The 21522-nt window shown below is 45.4% G+C and overlaps 1 protein-coding gene across 1 annotated transcript in view; it reads left to right on the top strand.

Annotated features, from left to right (window-relative positions):
* The first annotated feature begins 4329 nt into the window (after nucleotides 1-4329).
* Nucleotides 4330-21522, top strand: part of FOXO3 (forkhead box O3) — a 178078-nt gene continuing 160885 nt past the window's right edge. The window contains exon 1 of the mRNA XM_044002001.1: nucleotides 4330-7232. Coding sequence (XP_043857936.1) covers nucleotides 6555-7232 — 678 coding nt within the window. The 5' untranslated portion in view covers nucleotides 4330-6554. The remainder of the gene's footprint in view (nucleotides 7233-21522) is intronic.

Here is a 21522-nt window from a genome sequence, read left to right on the forward strand (position 1 = left end):
AAGGAGACAACCCAAAGCTGGGCCGTACATACAGAACAGTAGCAGAGATGGGGCCTCAACAACATTGTAATACGACCAACATTTAAGTGCTTACTACAAGCAAGCAGTTAGGTGGTGTCGGAAGTGGAGAGGGTTCCAGGCCTGTAGTTTGTGAGTTCAAATGTGCCTTAAGACACTTACTAGTTGTGTGAAGCTGGGCAAGTCACTTCACCCTGTTTGCCTCAGTTTCCTTATCTGTAAAATGAGCTGGAGAAGGAAATGGCAAAGAAATCCAGAACCTTTGCCAAGAAAACTCCAATGGGGTCATGAAGAGTCTGACTAGACCCAACAACAAACAAAGCATTGTGTTAGGTACTGGCTGGGGGAAGTGGGAAGGGAAGATTAAAAAACCAAGTCTCTACGCTGAAGGATTTTACAATCTAGGGGTGCATGGGAGGAGATGAAACCCATACAAAAATAGTTTTGCTACAAGGCAGAACATGATAAATGTAAAGGAGAGAAGAGGTGCCTTAAAATGCTATAAGAAACTGGAGGATGCTATAGAGAGATGAGTGCAGATAGAATACCTTCTTTAAATTTTATTTTTGGTTGTTTTTCTGTAACATGGCTAATATGGAAATATTTTACATAACTTCATATGTATAATTAATATCATATTGCTAGTCTTCTTAGTGGGTGGGGGAACAGCTGGAGGGAGGGAGTACAGAACTCAAAAAGTTAAAAAAAAAAAGAATGCTAAAAAAAAGATAAAAAAAATAGAAATTGAGGGCAAGATTCCCTTTAGCTTGGAGGTCAGAGTGTGTGAATCAGGGAAGGGCTTCATAAGGCACCTGAGTTGAGTCTTGAAGGAAAAGGCAGCATTGTGGAGGGAGGCCTCCCAGGCATTAGTACAAATGGTCTGCACAAACTCGAGTTTCATTGATAAAAAGCTTAGAAACATCAGGCCTCAGACACTTGACACTTACTAGCTATGTGACCCTGGGCAAGTCACTTAACCCCAATTGCCTCACAAAAACCAAAAAAACAAAGAATTGATAAAGAGCTAGAAGGCATCTTAGAAGAGACTGAATCCAACCCTCTACTTTGTTTTTTTTTTTTAGTGTTTTTTTGGGGGTTAAGTGACTTGCCCAGGGTCACACAGCTAGTTAAGTGTCTGAGGCCGGATTTGAACTCAGGTACTCCTGACTCCAGGGCCGGTGCTCTATCCACTGTGCCATCTAGCTGCCCCCAACCCTCTACTTTGGGTGTTATTCTCAGGAAACTGAGGCAGAGAGTTAAATGACTTCGGTAAGGTCACACTGGTAATATAATGGCAGAAGATAGACTCAACTGAACCTAGGTCCTCTGACTCTAGGGTTGCTCCCCTTTTCCACTCCCAGGCTAGGAGTAAGGTTTCAGAAAAGAAGTTAAATAAGGGATTGGAACCATGCATGGAAGGCCTTGAATGCAGGGCATGAAGCTAAATTAACGTGGTGGAGTGGATAGAGCATGGGACTTGGAGTAAGGAAGATCTGAATTAAAATCTGGCCTCAGACACTAGCTATGTGACCCTGGACAAGTCACTTCACCCCTATTTGTCTCAGTTCCTCATCTGTAAAATGGGGACACACTGGGGAAGGAAATGGCAAACCACTCCAGTACCTTTGCCAAGAAAACCCCGTGGACTTGTCCAAATCCACTAGAGGCTTTCGCAACCGAGGGGCACTACCCAAACTGTAATTTAAAGATTCAGTCACTCCCCGGATGAATTATAGAGGGGTAGCGAAAAAATATTAAAGTAAATCCTACGAAAATATTGAAGCTGGAACTGCCAAAGAGTATCTGTTAAACCAGGGGTTCTTTTCAAAGTTTAGAAAAGGGAGTACAGGGAGAGTGTCAGGAGAGGAAAGACACCCCCTCATTTGTCTGAGTTGTCAAATCCTTTTGAACTTCAAATCCTCTGATCCCAAGTTCAAGACTTTTCCAATCACGACCACCCACTTGGGCACTGAGAACTCCTTTACGTCACCAATGCTTTATGGCCACGTGGTAGCCACATGTAAAAACATGAAAGCGGTGACATAATGGGGCAGTCACGCAAACCAAGGGCATTACGAGGGATTTTGGGGAGGGGAGGTAGATTCGCCCGACACCTTAAGGAAACCGTGGCTGCAACGGCTTGATGCAGCTTCCTTTGCAAGCCAGGCTGAACTTGACTCCGGGACCTGGGTGTAGCTCCGCAGAGCGAGCAGGCATTCCCCACGCCGCAAGGAACCCCTCAAGATCTGCTTGGGAAGGGCGAGGAAACGCCTCTTCTCCAGTGACCCAGGCTGCAACGTCGAGGTTACTCAAAACTCAGGATTGTTGCTCCCCCTGGGAATGACACAAACCTCCCGGGGAGACTTCGGGGTGGGGGCGGAGAAGGATAAAGGAAAAGGGAGAAGGCAGGGAGTGGAAGGGAGAGGGGAAGGGGGAGAAGGGAGGGAATGGAAAGGGGAGGAGAGAGAAAAGGAAGGAGAAAGATTGGCAGAGGAAGGAGAGATGGGGAAAGAGGGATAGAGAGAGAGAGAAAGAGAGAGGGAGAGGGAAGCGACTGGCAAAGAGGTAGTAGAGAAAGACTGAGAAGAGGAAGGAGAAATTAAGAGGCTAGATTGACGGAGAAGAGCTTGAGAGAAAGAAGAGGACGTATTATTGAGAGATTTTGAGGGAGGGGGAAAAAGGGGGGTGGGGATGCGAGGAGAGGGGAAGGGAGGGAGAGACAGTCACATTGCCCGGGGTGGGTGGGTGGGGGATGACCAGGACTGGAGCTGGGGGGGAAGGAGGATGTGTGTGTCGGGGGTGGGGGGGTAGGAGCTAGCACCTCCGCTTCCCCTAGCCAGCCTGAGGCTGCTCCACGCGTCCCCACCTTAGCACGCCGCCGCCAGCACAGCATTCCATTTATAAATAACACCCACGTGCGCTGGTAAATAAGCGCGCGGTGGCTTTGGGCGGCCGCTGCGCAGCGTAACACGCGAGGCTCCCGACGAGCATGCGCCGGCACGCCCGACCCTCCCCTCTGCACGTGTCCGCCGACTTCCCTAGCACCGCCCCAGCTCGGCTCAGTCCCCTCCCCGAGCTTCAGTTCCCCTCCCACTGCTAGCCACCGGGGCTTTGGACACCGCCCACTAGCTCTGGGCTCGCGGGCCTCCGGGGTCCTAGAGTTACCCTAGGTGCTTCGCGCGCCGCAGAGAACGCTCTGACTACCCCATTTCTCCGTGCAGGAGGTGCGTGCGGAAAAAAAAAGAAAAAGAAAGAAACCCACTTCTGGCTCGCGCGCTCTTTTTTCCTCCTCCATCCCACGGTTCCTTAGGATTTTACTCGATTGTTTATTATTTGCGGGGCGGGGGAGGGGAGTGGTGGAAAGGGGCGGGAGATGGGAGGCCGGAGACTGGAGCTTAGGGGCCTGGGCCAGTCAGCAGGCGGCGTGGCTTGATGGGTAAGACGAGCAGCGAATGGCTGCGCGGCAGACGGCGCGGCGGTCACGCGCTTATTGATACAATGACATCATCTGTTTGTACGCGTCGAACTAGCTTGGTGCAGGGGCGGGGCCTCACGTCACTTGAGTGACTGACCCTCTGCAAAGCTCGGAGTCCGAGGGCGCCTACCGCTTGAGGAAGTGGAGGTGGGGCCGGGGGCGGGGGCCGGGGGAGAGGGGGTAGAGGGGCGCGGCTTGGCTGGCAAAACCCCACGGATGCGCTTTTGGACAATTACTGATTGCAAATAGTAAAAACCAGAGTCCTGGCTGCTTGCGTGTTCCTAGGAACTTTCCTGGGACTTTATGTAATAGCAATAAAAAAAAGTGTATGACTTAAGAAATCGACAATATTGGATATTTAATTTCCACGTAGCTCATGTAAAACGGGTAACCTGTCGTCTAATTTTAGGCTCACGTCCATAATGCAACGAATGAGGGGGTGAACGATGTTCACAGGAGAAACATGTCGAAATAAAGCCAATAGACGTCATTACTATACTAAATCACTCAAAAAGATAACTTTTCCCCCCACAACCGCCTGTGATTATCGGTCTCTGCTCTCATTCTAGAGTGCTTTTTACTTCGTTCCTCTCTGGCTTCCCTGCGTCCCTCACACTCACCCCATTCTTGCCGCCATACAACCCATGAAAAGTAAACTTACTTTTCTACATGACCGATTGTGTATAAACTACCATCTGGGGAGACAAGTTTACTTTGTGTGTCTACGTGTGTGCCCGAGAGGGTTCCCACATCAAATCAAAGGATTTGTCAGTTCGTTCGAGTTGCAATCTCTTCCTCATGCTGTCATGCTGTGTATGTCGTTAATCCATTCACCCCCGGCCTAATCACTCTTGCAAGTCTTCAGCCAACGTCTTACTAAGGAAAAGAGCAGTTATCAAATCTTTCATCTCTTCTGGAGCTCATTAGGACGTGAATACTGAATCTCCTCCAAAGTGCACACGAGGGAGCTCTCAACTGTGAGTTCCAACTGTACTGCATCTTGTGTACCCAGCTCCACGGAAGTCCTGAATGAAATTTCCAAAAAGCAAAACAATTTTATAGGTCTTAGTTTCCTGGCTCTTGGAAAGTACGGCAGGAGAGAGACTGGCAGGAGACAGACTGACACTCGTTAGCTTGCAAGCTAAATTATCCTTGCTCTTGCGGGAACGATCCTTCTAATAAAGATCTCAACGGAGTTTCTCAGCTCCAGGTTCCCCTCGAGCTTTCTCCTCCCCTTCCTTGTCCAGCGTGGGCGCGCACGCACACATACAGACACACATTCCCCCCTGCTGCCTGCCTTCTCGGTCCTCCCTCCCCCTGGGCGGGGACCTGTCTGCTGTCAGCTTAGGTTGAGGCTCCCTGCGTGTGTCTATAACTTTGTGTTGCTGCTGCTGCTGGTTGTTAGGAGAAGGAATGTGGAAGTCAGCAGTGTGGAGGGTGACAGGCTGCCCGTGCAAGCTGCAGGAGAAACAGCAGCAAAAGCCTAAACCCTTCTCCCGCGCAGATTCTTCGCTTTCTCTTTTCTGTATTTTTGGGAGACGTGCAGAATTGTGCTTTCTCCTTCACCGTTTTTAAAGGGAAGGTGCCGCGGTAGACACAGGAACTATGCAACGGGGTTGCTGCTTTTCTCTCCTGTGACTCCGGATCTGTTTTTGAACAAGCTCAGGTTCTTCCCTTTCCCCTCCCCTTGACTTTGTCTTTCTCTCCCCCTCCGCTGTCTCCCCCAATCCTCCCCGCCTTCCCTCTCCGCTTTCTCTCTTTCTAGTGTTTTTAAAGGACTTGAGTGAAGGGGGGGGGGGAACTGTCAAGATGGCAGCAGCAGGAGCAAGGAGGTTATGAATGTGTTAGTCCTGTATCTTCTCGCAGCCTTAGGGGAGACTTGAAGCTTCCAGACCTGTTGGAAGATTTCTGCTTTGATTTGCCTTTTTTTTTTTTTTCTTGAGAGGCAAACGACGTCAGCGAGAACATTGCAAAACACCAAACACCAAAGTGGCTTTTCCTTGCCCAGTTCAGCTTCTTGCGAACAGCCTTCGTTCTATTCTTTTGGTTTTTGAAAGTAGCTCGAACTGGACTGGCATGAATTTAGGTGCAAATTAACCCTCCCCGGCCTTTGGGTCGAAACGGGGAGAGAAAGGGAACTGGGGGAAAAAGTCATTGTGGTAATGCAAGAGCCCAAACCTCGTCTGCCGAAGCAAGAAAGAAGCCTGAACTGCTCTCTGATGGATACAGTGTAATTTCCGTGGTGTGGTGCCTCCTTGTCGGTGGGAGGGTGTGGGTCCGAGAAAGATCGGAAGACGCCACAGACTTTCTTTCCATTGCCACTGAAGGAAGCACTTCTGCATCTGCATGGAGTGAAATATAAACAAACACACACTCCCAGTAGCAGAGCAGGCACGGAGCTGCACCACTCAACTGCGTTTGGCTGCTCCTAGCTTTAAAGGGACAACCCTCCCTCCCCAGTACCCTCCTCCTCCACCTCCTCACTTCCCCCTCACCCCTCCCTCTTACCCCCACCCCTCCCCCTCCCTCCTCCGCCCTACCTTCCTCCCTTCTTCCACGCCCCAGCCACCTTGTCCAGGAGAGACCTGCCTATCTGACCGCAGCTGGGGGAGGGGGTTGCCCCATCAGTGCCTAATCCTCCGATTGTCCCCACCCCCCCCCCCCGCACCCTCAGGCGGCGGCTGCTTTGGACTGGGAGTCGCTCGCTCTACCAGGTTCACGGGAAGGGACGTTTCCAGGTCTGCCTGTTCCCCTGGCTTGGCGAGGTACTGATCTGGGAAGAGGAGGCGGCGGCAGTAAAGGTCCGCCGAGGACTTCATTCCAGCTCAGGATAACCAACTCTCCCCCCCATTTCCCTCCCTTTCTCCCCCACCCCCCAGGCAACGATCCTGATCCCTTAGCCTGTTCTCCCCCCCTCCCCTCCTTCCCTCCCCCACTTTACCCCGCCCCAGCGAGAGAGCGAGGAGGAGAGCCACCGCTCGAGCTAGAGAGCGAGCGAGGGAGAGAGCGAAGGAGCGAGCAGCAGCAGGCAAAAGGCAGCCCAAGGGCCCGGGCGGCGAAGATGGCAGAGGCGCCGTCCTCCCCGGCCCCGCTCTCGCCGCTGGAAGTGGAGCTGGACCCGGAGTTCGAGCCCCAAAGCCGGCCCCGCTCCTGTACGTGGCCCCTGCAGAGGCCCGAGCTGCAGGCGAGCCCGGCCAAGCCCTCGGGGGAAGCGGCCGCCGACTCCATGATCCCCGAGGAGGAGGACGACGAGGAAGACGACGACGGAGGCTGCGGAGCCCCTGGGGGCGGCGGCGGAGCCGGCACGGCCATGGCCATGGGCGGCGCGAGCGGCGTCCTCGGCCCGGGACTGCGCCCCGAGGAGGCGGCCCGGCTCCTGGCCCCTGGAGGGCAGGATTCGGGGTCCGGCGCGCCCCCCGGGGCAGGCGTGCTGAGCGGGGGGCAGCAGGCGCCTCTGCAGCCTCCGCAGGCGCCGCTGCCGCTGCCCCCGCCGCCGCCGCCGCAGCTGCAGCCGCAGCAGCCGCAGCAACAGGGGGCGAGCGGGGCCTCGGGGCAGCCGAGGAAATGCTCCTCCCGGAGGAACGCGTGGGGAAACCTGTCCTATGCCGACCTGATCACCCGGGCCATCGAGAGCTCCCCGGACAAGCGGCTCACCCTGTCCCAAATCTACGACTGGATGGTGCGCTGCGTGCCCTACTTCAAGGATAAGGGCGACAGCAACAGCTCCGCGGGCTGGAAGGTGCGTACGGACTAGCCCCCCAGGTGGGATCGGGAGGGATGCACGGCCGTGCAAGCCCTTAGTACTTTCCCGAGCGCTTTCGTAGGTTGCGGAGCCAGTTTAAGAGGTTGCAAATGGGGGGGGGGGTAGGTTCCTACTCTTATGAAGAGCGGAGGATGGAGGAGATGGGGTGCAGTGCTTACTATGGGAGGGGATGGGGTGCAGCAACGCTATGGGATGCTCGAGGGGAGGGTGTTGGTGAGGATGAAGGAAAGGGATTTTGATGCGCAGGGAAAATTGATTGGGGGAATCGAGAAAGGATTGCTGGGACGAATTCTGGAGTTGGGGGAGGTTAAAGAGTAATGGGAGGGATACCCAGGAGTTTAAGAAAGGAAAGATGGATGTTGTCGAATATCCTGGACAGCGCCGAGGCAGGTAGGTGGGAAGAGGGCCAACTTTGTGAGGGGCGTTCTTCATTTGGTGATGACTTGACAGAGCAAGAAAGTGTGTGTGTGTGTGTGTGTGTGTGTGTGTGTGTGTGTGTGTGAGTGTGTTCCGCCCAGAGCGTCCGGGTAGATATTAAGGACATAGATTAGGAAAAGGTGGATTTGGGGTTCCTTGCACTGCGGAGTTCAGTACTTGTTTTCCTGAAGATAATGAGTGTATGTAGTAGCTTGGCACAGCATCATTGATCAGATGAGACAACCTGTGGCCCTTAGGTTTAAGTTTTGGTACAGATAGCAACCGTGCCGTGCTGTACCTGTGGAAGCTTTAAATTCTATGGGGAAAAAAGAAGGAAGTATTTAGAGAAATCTTGGATCCCAGTCTAAACCTTTCCTGGCCTGGGTTCTCCTTCTCGACTACCTTCTTTATTCATCTGCAATGCATATTGCTTTAGGGGTGCCTCCTAACGAGTCTTTTGTGCAGGAAGGAAAGGCTTGGACCACTAGGAACTTGGCCATTTATCCGAGGCTGCGTAGCCTGTCCCTGTTCCCCAACCTGACTTTGTTTTTCCAGCCTGTCCAGCACTTATCTTCTGTCTGGACTTAGTTCAGAACCCGTCCCAGTGCTTTTAATGCCTACGCCAGAGCTCCAACGTTTTATCAGTGAGATGGAGCAAGGACGCCTTGGTGGCGGGCAGAAGAGCAAAGAGAGACAGACTTGGATAATGGCTTCTACCTGTAAATGAACCGGGAAGAGGGAGACTCCTGTTCTTTTTTGGTCTCTTGGGGCTTCGGGCACGTGGTTGAGAGGGAGGTGTAGAGAGGCCTATGATGTAATGACTCTTTCTGCAGTTGGGCATCTAGAGAAATTAACTCTGTGTCTGCTGGTTGCTCCTTTATTCTTACCATCGTCCTCCCTCCCCAACTTCATAGGGCATCCACTGCAGAAGAAAGACAAGAATTCTGGTAGCAAGAGAGCAGGCATTCTTTACAATGTACCCATAGGTGAGGGCCTGGGTTCAAATCCTGATTTTTTGGGGCTTACCTGTATGACCTTGGGCAAGTCACTTAACCACAACTTAGGTCTTAGCTTCCTTAGACTAAAGAGGTTCTGAGATCTCTTCCAATTCCAGATTCTTTGATCATATGTAGAACTTGGTTGTTTTTTTTTTTTAATTTGAAAAGAGACAACCCTCTTCCCTTCCCATGTTTATATTTGGGAATCTTGTCTCCCAAGCTTCCTATAGAAAGCTTAAAAGGTTGAGGTCTGAGAAGGGATTAAATTGAGAGAAGATCCATTTTAGGAGAAAGACATGACCAGAAAGAAAATTATATTTCAATTTGACTTTTTAAGGCACCCGCATTTTGGCCTGGAAGGTATTGTCAAGGCCTTGTTTCACAGATTTTAAAAGTAAAATGCTAGTTTTAGAGCCAACCCATGAATCAGTCTCCTTCAGTATATTCCTCTACTTTACCAAATATTGAGTGGCGTAACAGCTTTACAAAGGTATGTCAATTGTGGGATACTAGTGCTATTTCCAAAAGAGGTGAGATATGAGCAATTCAATTTCTTCCAAATGCTAATATTGGGTACCTTTAAAAGACTGACTTTCCGAGTGGGTGGCAGAAGCCATTCTGTGGCTATTGTTCATTGTCTTTTTAGCATTACAAGGGAAGGGTTTGGAGCTTACAGGACCAGAAACTAAAGATTTGGGAGTTTGAGAAGGTGGGAAGATTTTCTTGATTTTTTCTGGCTTGAAAAACTGTTCTTCATTTTGAATTCAGACTAGGCTGTTTTTTAGTTGGAATTTAATTGCAGAGTTTTTCACCCTCCCTATGATTTTAAGATTAATAAGCCAAGCCAAAGAGAGGCAGTGCAGGAGGAAAAGCTTTGACTTTGGTGCTCTTACTATGATCTTGGCCAAATCATTTAACTGCACCGTACCTCAGTTTCCTTATCTGTAAATCGTGGAGTTGGATTAGATGACCTTTAAGATCTCTTCTAAGATTCTAAGGATACTAGAGTAATATAACCTTTTAATATCTATAGTTATCTAATACCTACCTTTGATAGCATATATGCAAAAATATATTCTTTTCGATTAAGTGGTTACAAATTGAGACTTAATATACAATTTTAAAATTTCCAATAGAAGTGGTCATCTCAGTCATGACCTTTATAATATTGGATCACAACCAATATTTTGTCTCATGGTTTCTCATTTCCTACGATTATCTCCCATGTCTACTCATAAATTATGAAATACTCCAAACTGAAAGATCATATTAATAGCATCCTTCATAGAGTGAAAGACTTTCTGACTATTTTCATTCAAATGTGGACATTCTACTTCTGGGCAACAGGTAGCTGGGAATTAGAGTGAATTTAACACATGAAAACTTTGATCCTTGGAGACCATGGGGAGGTAATGTAGTTCAAAAGTTTTTGTAAAATGACTTTCATTAAAAGATGAAGCCAGGTAGCAACTACCAAATCTTTGAATGGGAGCGCTCTTTGAAACTGAGCCTAGAAGTGCTGAACAATTCAGTATGACTAGTGGCCTCAGTTTGGTTTTCCAGCCAGTGCGGGTGGAGGGGGTGTGTGTGTGTTTATGTGGGTGGAAAAGGAGGGAAAGAAGAGAGGTCAGGAACTAATTGTGACCTATTTCCAGGCATCCAGGTTTCAAGAGTTTGATTCCTAGTAGGGTTAGTCATTCTGGAGGAATGGAGGGAGAGGGAGAGAGAGAGAGAGAGAGAGAGAGAGAGAGAGAGAGAGAGAGAGAGAGAGAGAGAGAGAGAGAGAGAGAGAGAGAGAGAGAGCGCACCTTTGTATGTCTGTGCCTGGAAATTAAAATTCAGTTATTTATTTTCATCTTATATTACTTTCTTGACATACACAAATGATCCTGGAAAATGGGATAGAATTCTAGCCTCCCTTATTCCTATATGTAAAATACCACAAAAGCCAAAGTGGGTATACCTTATAAAGAAAATTAATTTGTTTGAAACAGTAGCCCTAAACATTCATGTGTACAAATAAGAAATCATATGGAAATCATAAATTCCATTATCTACTTTTTGTCTTTAAGAAACACTTTACATTTAAAAGTCTTTTTTCCTTAATAATGATTGGGATAGATAAATTTTAAGGCCTGTAACTAAATCCTGTGCTTTGCTTCCGATTTGGCAAATAATGTGGATTCTTGGATTCAGTATTCAACAGACATTTATTAAGCAATTACTGTGTGCCAAGTACTCTATTAATAGGTTGGGATTGCTTGACTAAAATATATTTTTGCCTTTTTAGTAAAAAAAAAATTCTGGCCACTATTTCAGCCAGTAGGTTTAAGGATGTCTGAGGAGTGAAATTACATCTTTTATATATGCAAAGATATAGATTCTTTAAAAATGTTGGGTAATAAAAGGATAATTTTCAACATAGAAAGCTGGATACTAGATACTTATTCAGTAATAAAAGGGTATTCTCATCACTGGCAAAAGAAAGTCTCATTTTGTCAGAAGCAGGAAGCCCTGGATGGCTTTGTTGTACATGAGCTCAGGTACACTGTTCCCACTGAGGTGATAGCTATCTCTCAGGGTCTCCTTTAGTATGATCTTAAAGGAGAAATGCAGGTTGAGTATGGCTAAGAGAAGGAAGGATGATCATTTCCTTGAATTTAGATTAGAGTTGATCTGCACACATACTCAGCAGCAGAATTCTCATCCTCCACTGAGACATTACTTAAAGGTTTGTTAAAATAGAAGCCAGCAGTGCTAAGTCTTATTCTTCCCAGGACTGCATGCTTTCTAGAACTGCAGGACTTACCTGAGAAAAGCCTAGTTCGCTAATTCTCTCTTCATTTTTAGAGTGTTGGGGGCAGGATTTATTCAGTGTGGTGTTTTCCATCTTGGTTCCCTTAGCATAAAAAAGATGTAGCATGTTTGATGATGGGAGTGGTTAGTGATGATGGATCTGGGAGAGACCGTGTGTGTGTGTGTGTGTGTGTGTGTGTGTGTGTGTGTGTGTGTGTGTGTGTGTGTGTGTAACAGACCCCCTTATATATGTGCCTTTGGAATCTTTTCCAAGACATGGCAAAACCAATGAGTGTTTCACCCCCCTGCTTATTTCTACCCATGATGTCCGGTCCTCTTTGAAATAAGTGCATCTGGTCTTATTTCAAAGAACTATATGAAGGAAGGTGATTCAGTGCAACTGTCCTGTGCAATGTGTGTGTGTGTGTATTTTGTAATTGTGGTGACAAAGTTAGAATAATTTTCTTTTTGCTTCCAAAATGTGAACTCGACTCTGCTTTAAAGTAACTCACCAAAAGGCTGCTTATGGCTATGTCTAAAGCTTGTCTTGTGCTTGGTATTTCTTGCCAAAAGGCTATTTTGTAATTTCCTTTAGCAGTGCTGCACTCGTCAGTGATTCTCAACGAATCTCCTTCCTCTTCCTACAGCAGCAGTACACTAGGGGGACTGTTTTTCCTCTTTTGTGAGCAGTGTCGAAAACCTATGAAATGAAGAAACCGGCCCTTTGTGCCCTTTGATCTTCAAGCCCCTAACTTACATAAGGTCCTTACTGTCGGACTTACCTCCTTAATGGAACATGAAGTGGAGCCATAGAGGGTATTTTTTTTTTTTGAGATTTGAGGCAAGTTCTACTTTAAGAAAGTGACCATCAAAAAAAAATCTTATGTAGTCAGATTTTTTTAAAAAGGAAAGAAACATATATATTTTACTTGTAATTCCCACTTGAAAGTTGTAAGATATATCCATTTGGACAGTTGAGGAAATCCATCTTTCTCCTAGTTCTTGGAAATTTTGTCTCTTTCTATCCAGAGACTATGATAGAAAATTGTAAGAATGTTTCCCTGAAAAGAGCCTGCAGGCCTAGGGACCCTAATAATATACCCTCTCTACCAGTAGCTAATGCTGCAGATCCCTAATAAAAATAGGACTCTGACCCATAGGTTAGGAGACTAACTCTCATGGGGTTGCTTTAAGCAAGATAATGTATGTAAAATGCTTTGTGATGACAGGGTATAAAATAATCTGTCTCATTTTTACAAACTTGCTCATGCATACACTATCTAGGCCTGGGAGAGGGGTTTAATCCTGACTTTGATTTCTTGTTTTTTCTCTTGCCCTGGTATGACAACATAGTGGAAAGAATGCTGCATTTGGAATCAAGACCTGGATTTAAACCACATCTCTGCCACTTACTACTGTAGGATTAGACTAGTTCTCTGTTTCCATTGGGTTCAAGGCCATCCTTCAATCTATACTGGTTGTGTGACCTTGAGGAAGTCGATTAATTTCCCAGCATGTGGGATAATCTCTAGGACTAAGAGAACATTGTCTAAATGGCAGCAAAAATGGAAATTGGTGTTGGTAGTGGGAGTTAGGACTTCTCCATACCAATGAAATCATGGGTCCAGGTCCTATCTGTCTCAGTATCTGAGGCAGCTGTGGCAGAGTGACTCAGAGTTAGGAAGACCTGGATTTAATTCCTGCCTCTCCCAAATACTGACTGTCTGACCCTGGGCAAGTCACTTAACCTCATAGTGATCAACTCTGAGACCAGAAGGTGCTGACCTACATTGGTAATAGAGAAGTTTCCCTATACAATTGATAGTACAGGTCCTGTCTGTATCTCTAGTCCTTTTTTGGCTCTGGAGGGCAGACTCACTGTACCTGTATGACCTCAGGCAAATCATTTCACATTTCTGAGCCTCAGTTTCTTCAGCTGTAATATTTGGAGTTTGGACCATGTGATCTTTAAGATTCCCTCTGGTTCTAAATCTATCATCTGTTGACTTTTTTTTTTTTGGTATCTTTGGTAGAGTTACCCGTTACATCGGTGTCCATTGACATTTTGCTGTTTGATTATTGATATTGATAATTTAGCCCATGCTTGTCATGGCTTTGGGAACTGGGATTAGTAGGATGTACTTGATGGGTTGTTGCTGGTGGGTGTCACCCTTGAGGAGGGTGTGCAAAGACAGGGAAAAAATATGCTATCTAATCTTGCTGGCTGGAGGTGGAGAGAAGGGGGTAGAAAGAGACCAGGGACTGCTCTTGTTACAAGCCTTGAGTACTTTCTGACTCAACATTACAGCATCAGTTTTTCACAGGTGTAGGTCACCCATTCTTGACATAGGTGGCTATTGCAAGGCGTAGATCAACTTTGGCCTGTTAATGACCTTTCACTATAAAAATATAGAAGAGATACACATATTTCAAGATGTGATAAGCCATGTAAATACTTTACAAACCCATGAAAGCAGGCTATTCTAAATGGTATCAATATCAAGATGATGACAAGTAGATACAGTTTAAATAAGGGGGTCTGTGTGTGTGTGTGTGTGTGTGTGTGTGTGTGTGTGTGTGTGTGTGTGTGAGATATCTCTTTGGCAGTCTATTGAAGCCAAAAGACCTCTTTCTTCTCAGAATAATGTTTTTAAATGAATAAAACATATGGGATTACAAAGGAAGCCAAAGCACTGGCCCTGGATTCAGGAGGACCTGGGTTCAAATTCGACCTCAGACACTTGCCACTTACTAGCTGTGTGACCCTGAGCAAGTCACTTAACTCCCATTGCCTCACAGAAACAAAACAAAAATAACAAAGGAAGCCAATTATAATACAATAGTTATCAGAGTTTTTTTTTTTTTAAGTTCATGGATCTCAGGTTAAGAATCCTTGATAAATCATATATTTAGAACTGGAAAGAGATATTAGAAACCATTTAGTCTAACACTCTTCATTTTGTTGTGAGACCCAGAGAGATGAAGCAACTTGGCCAGGATGATGCAGGTTTATTAACTGGTTGAGTAGGGATTTGAACTCAGGTTCTATAACTCAACGTTCAGCATGCTCTCGCACTCCAAATCCACTGTACTCTATATGGATTCTGCTATTGGTTTATGTCTAGTGGCCTAGAAAACAGCCACATAAATTAGTCATTAACTTCATACCCATTGCCACATATAGCATGCTCAGCCTGGTTCTGAGAACTCTTTCTTCCCAGGGTCCAGTTCCTATTCCTGGGTATATAGTTTGTTGCTATTCTTTGATGGAAAAACAGACCATCAATCATTCATCCTCCAGTGATGACAGCAACCTGTATGTCAGAAGTCCTGGTTAGAGTTACCCTACTTTGCCTATTCTCAGGAGCCAGGTAGATTATAAACCAGGACCTTGGAAAGTAGATTGGACCCCAACAGGCTCAGGAGCTGAGATAGAAAGTTAGATCATTATCTGAAAGGAACCTCAGAAGCCATTTTGCCCACCCTCCTTTTACAGGTGAGAGCACTCAGGCTCAGGGAAGTTACTGACTTGACTGAGGTCATATAGGTACTAAGCATCCGAGGTGGGATGTGTACCTAGGTCTTCTGACTCCAGAGATTTGCTCCAAAGGGAAGCTGGTGGAGTTTCGTGATGCCCTTGGGGATTTGGGGCTGATATAAGGGTAGCTTCCATAGCCCAGTTTAGTTTGAAACTCTTTTATTTGGAGCTGGCATAGACCCAAGCTCCTCCTATATAGAGATATCTCTGATCTAGAACAGATTTTTGCCCTTGCTGGAGGGGGTAGTTGGAGAAAATATGTGTCTATTGACCTTATTTCATTCATTTTCACTCATGCCTTACTCTTCGTAACTGCATTTGGAGTTTTCTTGGCAAAAATCCTGGAGTGAGTGGTTTGTTATTTCCTTCTTCCACTCATTTGACATATGAGAAAACTGAGGCAAACAAGGTGAAGTGACTTGTCTAGGGTCACATGACTAAAATATTTCTGAGGCCAGATTTGAACTTGGGTCTTCCTAACTCCAGGCCTGGCTGCTCTATGTACTGGGCACTACTTATCTGCCCATTCACCTTATTACTTCATATGAATTTGAAGCCAAAAGAGGCTTTAGCAAGTCACTGAAAATTTAGGGACTTGTTCAGGGTTATACTGTCCTTACTTTGATGTCAGAGGGATTGTGTTTGAATCCTGACCTACTACTTAAAACTGTTTGACCTTGGTGGAATCACTGAATTTCTCTAAGTCCATTACCATCCAGGGTTGTCATTGGGGAAGGGCTGCTGGTGGTGTAGGAATGCTCTATAAATTCTTTTAAAAAAATTTTTTTAGTGAGGCAATTGGGGTTAAGTGACTTGCCCAGGGTCACACAGCTAGTAAGTGTTAAGTGTCTGAGGCCGGATTTGAACTCAGGTACTCCTGACTCCAGGACCGGTGCTCTATCTACTGTGCCACCTAGCTGCCTCTATAAATTCTCTCTCTCTTTTTTTTTAAAGTGAGGCAAATGGGGTTAAGTGACTTGCCCAGGGTCACACAGCTAGTAAGTGTTAAGTGTCCGAGGCCAGATTTGAACTCAGGTACTCCTGACTCCAGGACTGGTGCTCTAGCCACTGCGCCATCTAGCTGCTCCTGCCCCTATAAATTCCTTTTTTTTTTTTAGTAAGGCAATTGGGGTTAAGTGACTTGCCCAGGGTCACACAGCTAGTAAGTGTTAAGTGTCTGAGGCCGGATTTGAACTCAGGTACTCCTGAATCCAGGGCCAGTGCTCTATCCACTGCGCCATCTAGCTGCCCCCTATAAATTCTAAAGAAGTATGTAAATATCAGCTGCTGCTGCTGCTGGTGTATAAAGTACTCTAGTCTCTTGACTCCTGAATTCAAGGCTTTCCTCCCACCATACTATGCTGCCTTCCTCTAGAAAAGACAAACCCGACAGTCCCATGCCTGTTTGCTTATAAGATGCAGCTCTGTCTGTCTCCAAGGAGCATTGCTTTTTCACAAGAGAAGGAAAGGCTTCAGTGCTTTCTTTTATTTATTTATTTATTTATTTATTTATTTATTTATTTCTGTGGACTTTCTCTTGTCTTTTGATCCCAGCTTGAATGAATATGTTCCTGTCTTCTTGACTAGGCCACAGAGGACTTAGAATGGAGTCCATTGACAGGAGCAGCCATTTATTCTTGTAGCAATTAGACCAAAAGGAGTTAATTGTCCTGCTTGTTCAAAGGGCTGAACGCAGAGAGATGGAAAAGTAAGTGTAAGAGTTTTAGAGTTAGACCAAAGCTAGAACTTTCAAAGACTCATCTTTCTGAGTTCAAATCTGGCCTCAGACATTTACTAGCTGTGTGATCCTGAGTCCCTGTTTGCCTCAGTTTCCTCAGGTGTCAAATGAGCTGGAGAAGGAAATGGCAAAACCACTCTAGGATCTTTGCTAAGAAAACCCCAAATGGGGTCATGAAGAATCAGACATGACTGAAAAACACAACTTCCTGACTCCAAGCCCAGGGCTATATCCATGTTGCCACCCAGTTTAAGCTGTCTGAGATATAGTTCTCCCTCTATGAAATAAGAGGTTTGGATAAGATGGCCCCTATATTTCCTTGTAGTTCTAAATCTTTGATCTTATGGTTTGGGACTAGAATCCGTGCCTGTAAGTGGCAAGACTTTTGCATGACACAGCTCTGATTCCTAGTCTACCCTGCTTCATGTAACAGATGGAAGAAACTGAGACCTAGAGAAGGATAAGTGACTTGCCCAAGGTCACTCAGCTACTTAGTGGCAGAGCTAGCACTAGAACCCAGATCTCCTGACTCCTAGCTGAGGGCTTTGGCCAGCCTACCATTATTATCCTCTGAGATTAGTCATAACTGTGTCCCAGATGTCTCCATCAGTACAGCATTATTTCAGCATGATTGCATCTTGGAATTGTTTCACTCGGTTCTCCTTTGCCTAATCGTCTTGTTGGTTCCCTCTAAAGAAATTGCTTGAGAATATGGTTGCCTTCCTTCTTGGGTCAGCTCCGGTGGAGCTCACTTCTGGGATTCAAAAACTACAGCTTAAGCAGCACCTCTACTATCACCCCATCATCTAGTGGACTGATCTATATGGATTTGTCTGTTTCTAGGTAAGCTAAGTTTTTTCCATGTTTATAAGTGATGAGCAGTGGCTAGTAGCTTGTGTATAGGCCTTAGAGGCAGCAAGTCCTGGCTTCCATTCCCACCCCTAACACTAATCCTATATCTGGAGGACTATTCACTCAATATTCTGAGCCTGCAAAAAGACCTATCTATAAAAAGGGGATAGTGCCTTATAGTGCTGTTGTAAGACAGAAATGAGATGATTATGTAAAACACTTTGCAAAGCTTAAAGCCCTGTGTAAACATCAGCTATTATTATGTTAGATTTTCTAAATAGGGACTGTATTTTCTAATATGCATTTGTATATACATATATAATACACAGACATACATTTATATGTGTGTGATATTGACTAAGGATAGCTGATCTGTGTGTGTGTGTGTGTGTGTGTGTGTGTGTGTGTGTGTGTGTGTGTATTATGACCTTAGTTATAATGTGAGGTTGGCTATGTTCCAGGACTTTAAAATTGGAGAGGGATAATAAGAATAATCAGAATGACCTAGGGTATCAGGAATGTAGTGATGTCATAAGTGGAGTCTTCAAGGCACTTGGAGCTATAAAAAAGGGCATGGGCCTAGAACCCAATGGCATTCTTGGCGAAATGATACATCATAGAGTTTAAATGATACTTGGACATCCTCGGGGGCTCAATTAGTATATCAGACTCTTTAATGGTCCCAGAAGACTTCAAAGATGCCAGAGCCAACATCATCATCAACTACCCGAAGAGAAGGAGGGGGAAAATGTGGCCTTTGTGACTATACTGGCATCTTGCTCCTTTGTAATATCAACATGGTTTGCCCTCAACCCTTGTGCTGTGCTTTAATCAACTGTGATTTGTACCTGGCAAAGTGCCTGGCATATAGTAGGTACTTAATATTTGTTCAGTGAGTGAATGAATAAATCGGATAACTCAAATAAGTCCAAAGAGCCTTGTGCAGAACACACTGGCTTTGGAGTGAGAAGACCTAAGTGCTTTTGTTACTTTCTGCTTGGGAAACCATGGCCAAGTGATTGAAATTCTTTGTCCCTCAGTTTCCTCATATGTAAAATGAGGGGGTTGGTCCAAAATGGGGATAATAATAGCACCTAACTCCCAGGTTTGTTATGACGATCAAATGAGATAATAATTATAAAGCCCTTAGCACAGTGCCTGGCACATAGTAAATGCTATGTTGATGTTACCTATTGTTGTTATTATTTTTGCCCCAAATCTAAGATTCTATGGTCCTCTGAGTAAGCAAAAAAAAGTATTATTACCAAAATAAATAGATCCACTAGCAGGTTTCTTTAGTTCTTAATTTTCCTTATTGACTTTAAAATATGATTCCCCTTAAGCAACATTTTATTTATAAGCAACTTTTCAGGAATGTAGCCATCAAGTAAATAATGAGTCACATTTATAGTAAGTAATGCTTTGCTATCAATAATTGATGTTTACATGGGGCGTCCCAAAAGTCTTAGTGCAGGTTTAAGCTATTAAATCTTAAAACTGTAAGCTATTCAAACTTACAACTGTACCAAGACTTTTGGGACATCCTATAGAGTGCTACAAAGTTTTTGCAAAGTACTTAATATACACTATCTCATTTCATCCTGCCAACAACCCTGTCACATCAGTACTACACCTCCTATTGTACTGAGGAAACAGACTCAGAGGCTAAGAGACTGGTCTGGTCCGTGGTCCATGGCCACATGTATCCTAAATCATTATTTGAACTGAAATCATCTGACTCCCAAGTTCCATCCTCTCTCCATTATGCCTTTTCAGTGAGGCCCAAGAGGGCCACAGATAGATCTCCTTTGATATTGGTGCCCTGGAAAAGTGACATGATAAGAGATTGTGACCACCACGTAGTCATGGAGTTGGTTAGAGAGAGCTTTGAGGCACCTTAGAGAGAATTTGGACTATCTACCTTATTTTACATGTATGGAAACGGGGTTGTGTCCAGTGGCTGAGGTTGGACTAGAATCTATGCTTTATTCTATGATTCCAGCATTCTTTTTTTGGGGGGGGGGCAATGAGGGTTAAGTGACTTGCCCAGGGTCACACAGCTAGTAAGTGTCATGGCTGAGGTCAGATTTGAACTCAGATCCTACTGAATCTAGGGCTAGTGTTTTATCCACTGCGCCACCTAACTGCTCCAATTCCAGCATTCTTAATGGTGATGCCTCAGTTTAATAAACTTGAGATTTTTAACAGTGCCTTGTTTTGTCATGTACTTGGGAGTCTAGGAAAAATTGGAAGGGTGCACTTGAATACCTTGTAAAGAAAAACAGAAACCACTTAGGAGACGTGGGGTAGATAGAAGCATCTGGGTTACTGGAAACCATGGACAACATTGTATCCTTAGCTTTTTTTCTTTTTTTTTAAAAATGTCCCTAGAATTTCTGTTTGTGCCACCTCTGTTTAGGTTTGCCACTTGTATAAAGATGTTAACCTGCGTAGTAGCTACCTCTGTGGAAAGCTCATTTCATGAGTTCAGAATTGCTCTTTCCAAACTGGATTGTCATGTTTCGAATCTTTCCCTCTTTTCTCTCCACTTTTTTCTCTTCTACAGTATCTCCCAGCCCATTCCTTCCTCTCCTCGCCTCCCACCCTCCCACCCATTGTAGATTTGTTGTGGGATAAATACCAAGAAAGCAAAGTTGACTCAGTTCTTGCCTTTTCTCCTAATGTAGAAGGCCTTTCTAGGTAGCTAGGTGGTACAGTGGATAGAGTCCTGGACTTAGAATCAGGAAGACTCATCTTCATGAATTTGAATCTGGCCTCAGACACTAGCTGTGTGACCCCAGGCAAGTCACTTAACCTCGTTTGCCTGGTTTCCTCATCTGTAAAATGAGCTGGAGAAGGAAATGGCCAACCACTCCAGTATCTCTGCCAAGAAAACCTCAAATGGGGTCACAAAGAGGCGGACATAGCTGAAAATGAGTGAGAAGGCCCTTCTAGTAATTTTACTTCTCCTTCAACTAGTCAGGTGGCAGGGATGAAGAAGCTGGTTCTTTTTAGGAGAGCCTGTGGCCACAGAAAGCTCTAGAAAGAGTTGAGACCCTGAGTAGTAGAGGGAAACTGTCTTCTGATAAATCCCACATCTCCCTTAAGAGGGAAGGAGTCTAAAAACAGGCTTCACCCTGTAATGAATGGGTAGCGAGTTCCTACAAATCACCCTCTTTCTTTGACAATTAAGAGAGGCATGTGGCTTTTCTTTTTTATTCCTGAAAAAGAATACTGGCCCACTCCCCACTCCCCACCCCAGCTCCCTTGTTTCAGAAGCCAGAGAAATGAATAGCTTGATTTCTGAGAACATTATCGCACTTAAGACGTGACTTCAAGGATGGAGCCAGCAGAGGGAGTATACAAGTTTTAAAGCTGTTCCCCAAGCTTGCTTTTTTCCTAGATGCTAAAATACTCACTTGGATTAAAAATAATTCTAAGGCTTAGAAATATCATATTCTTGCATAGCATCATTAGAGAAGTTTAGACTTGAGACCTAAAAACCCTAGTTCTTGAAAAAATGATTCAAGTTGGATTGGGCATTAAACTCTCTGTGGTCTGTTGCTCCAAACAGAAAACTTTTAAGGCAAGAATTCTTTCTTTTGGAAGGGGGAGAAGAGGAAGAAGTATGTTAGCCCTGATCACCCTTCCCTGCTCCTATTGAATTCCTGGTTAACTTTAATAGGGCTACATTTTTTTCATAGGACAAAAGATTTTGAGCTGGAAGGGACCTTAGATATTAACTAGTTCAGCCCCGCCCCCTACTTTTACAGGTGAGGAAACTGAGGCCCATAGAAATGAAGAAGCTTTCCAAGGTCACAGGTAATAAAGGGCAGAGTAGGATTTGAACTCAGGCCTTCTGACTCCAGATCCTGCACTCTGTCCCATGTTCTGCATTGCCTCAGGTTTAGCCTGCCTCTGGTATGC

The sequence above is a fragment of the Dromiciops gliroides genome, chromosome 4 (assembly GCF_019393635.1).
Source record: "Dromiciops gliroides isolate mDroGli1 chromosome 4, mDroGli1.pri, whole genome shotgun sequence".
NCBI classification, from domain to species: Eukaryota; Metazoa; Chordata; class Mammalia; order Microbiotheria; family Microbiotheriidae; genus Dromiciops; species Dromiciops gliroides.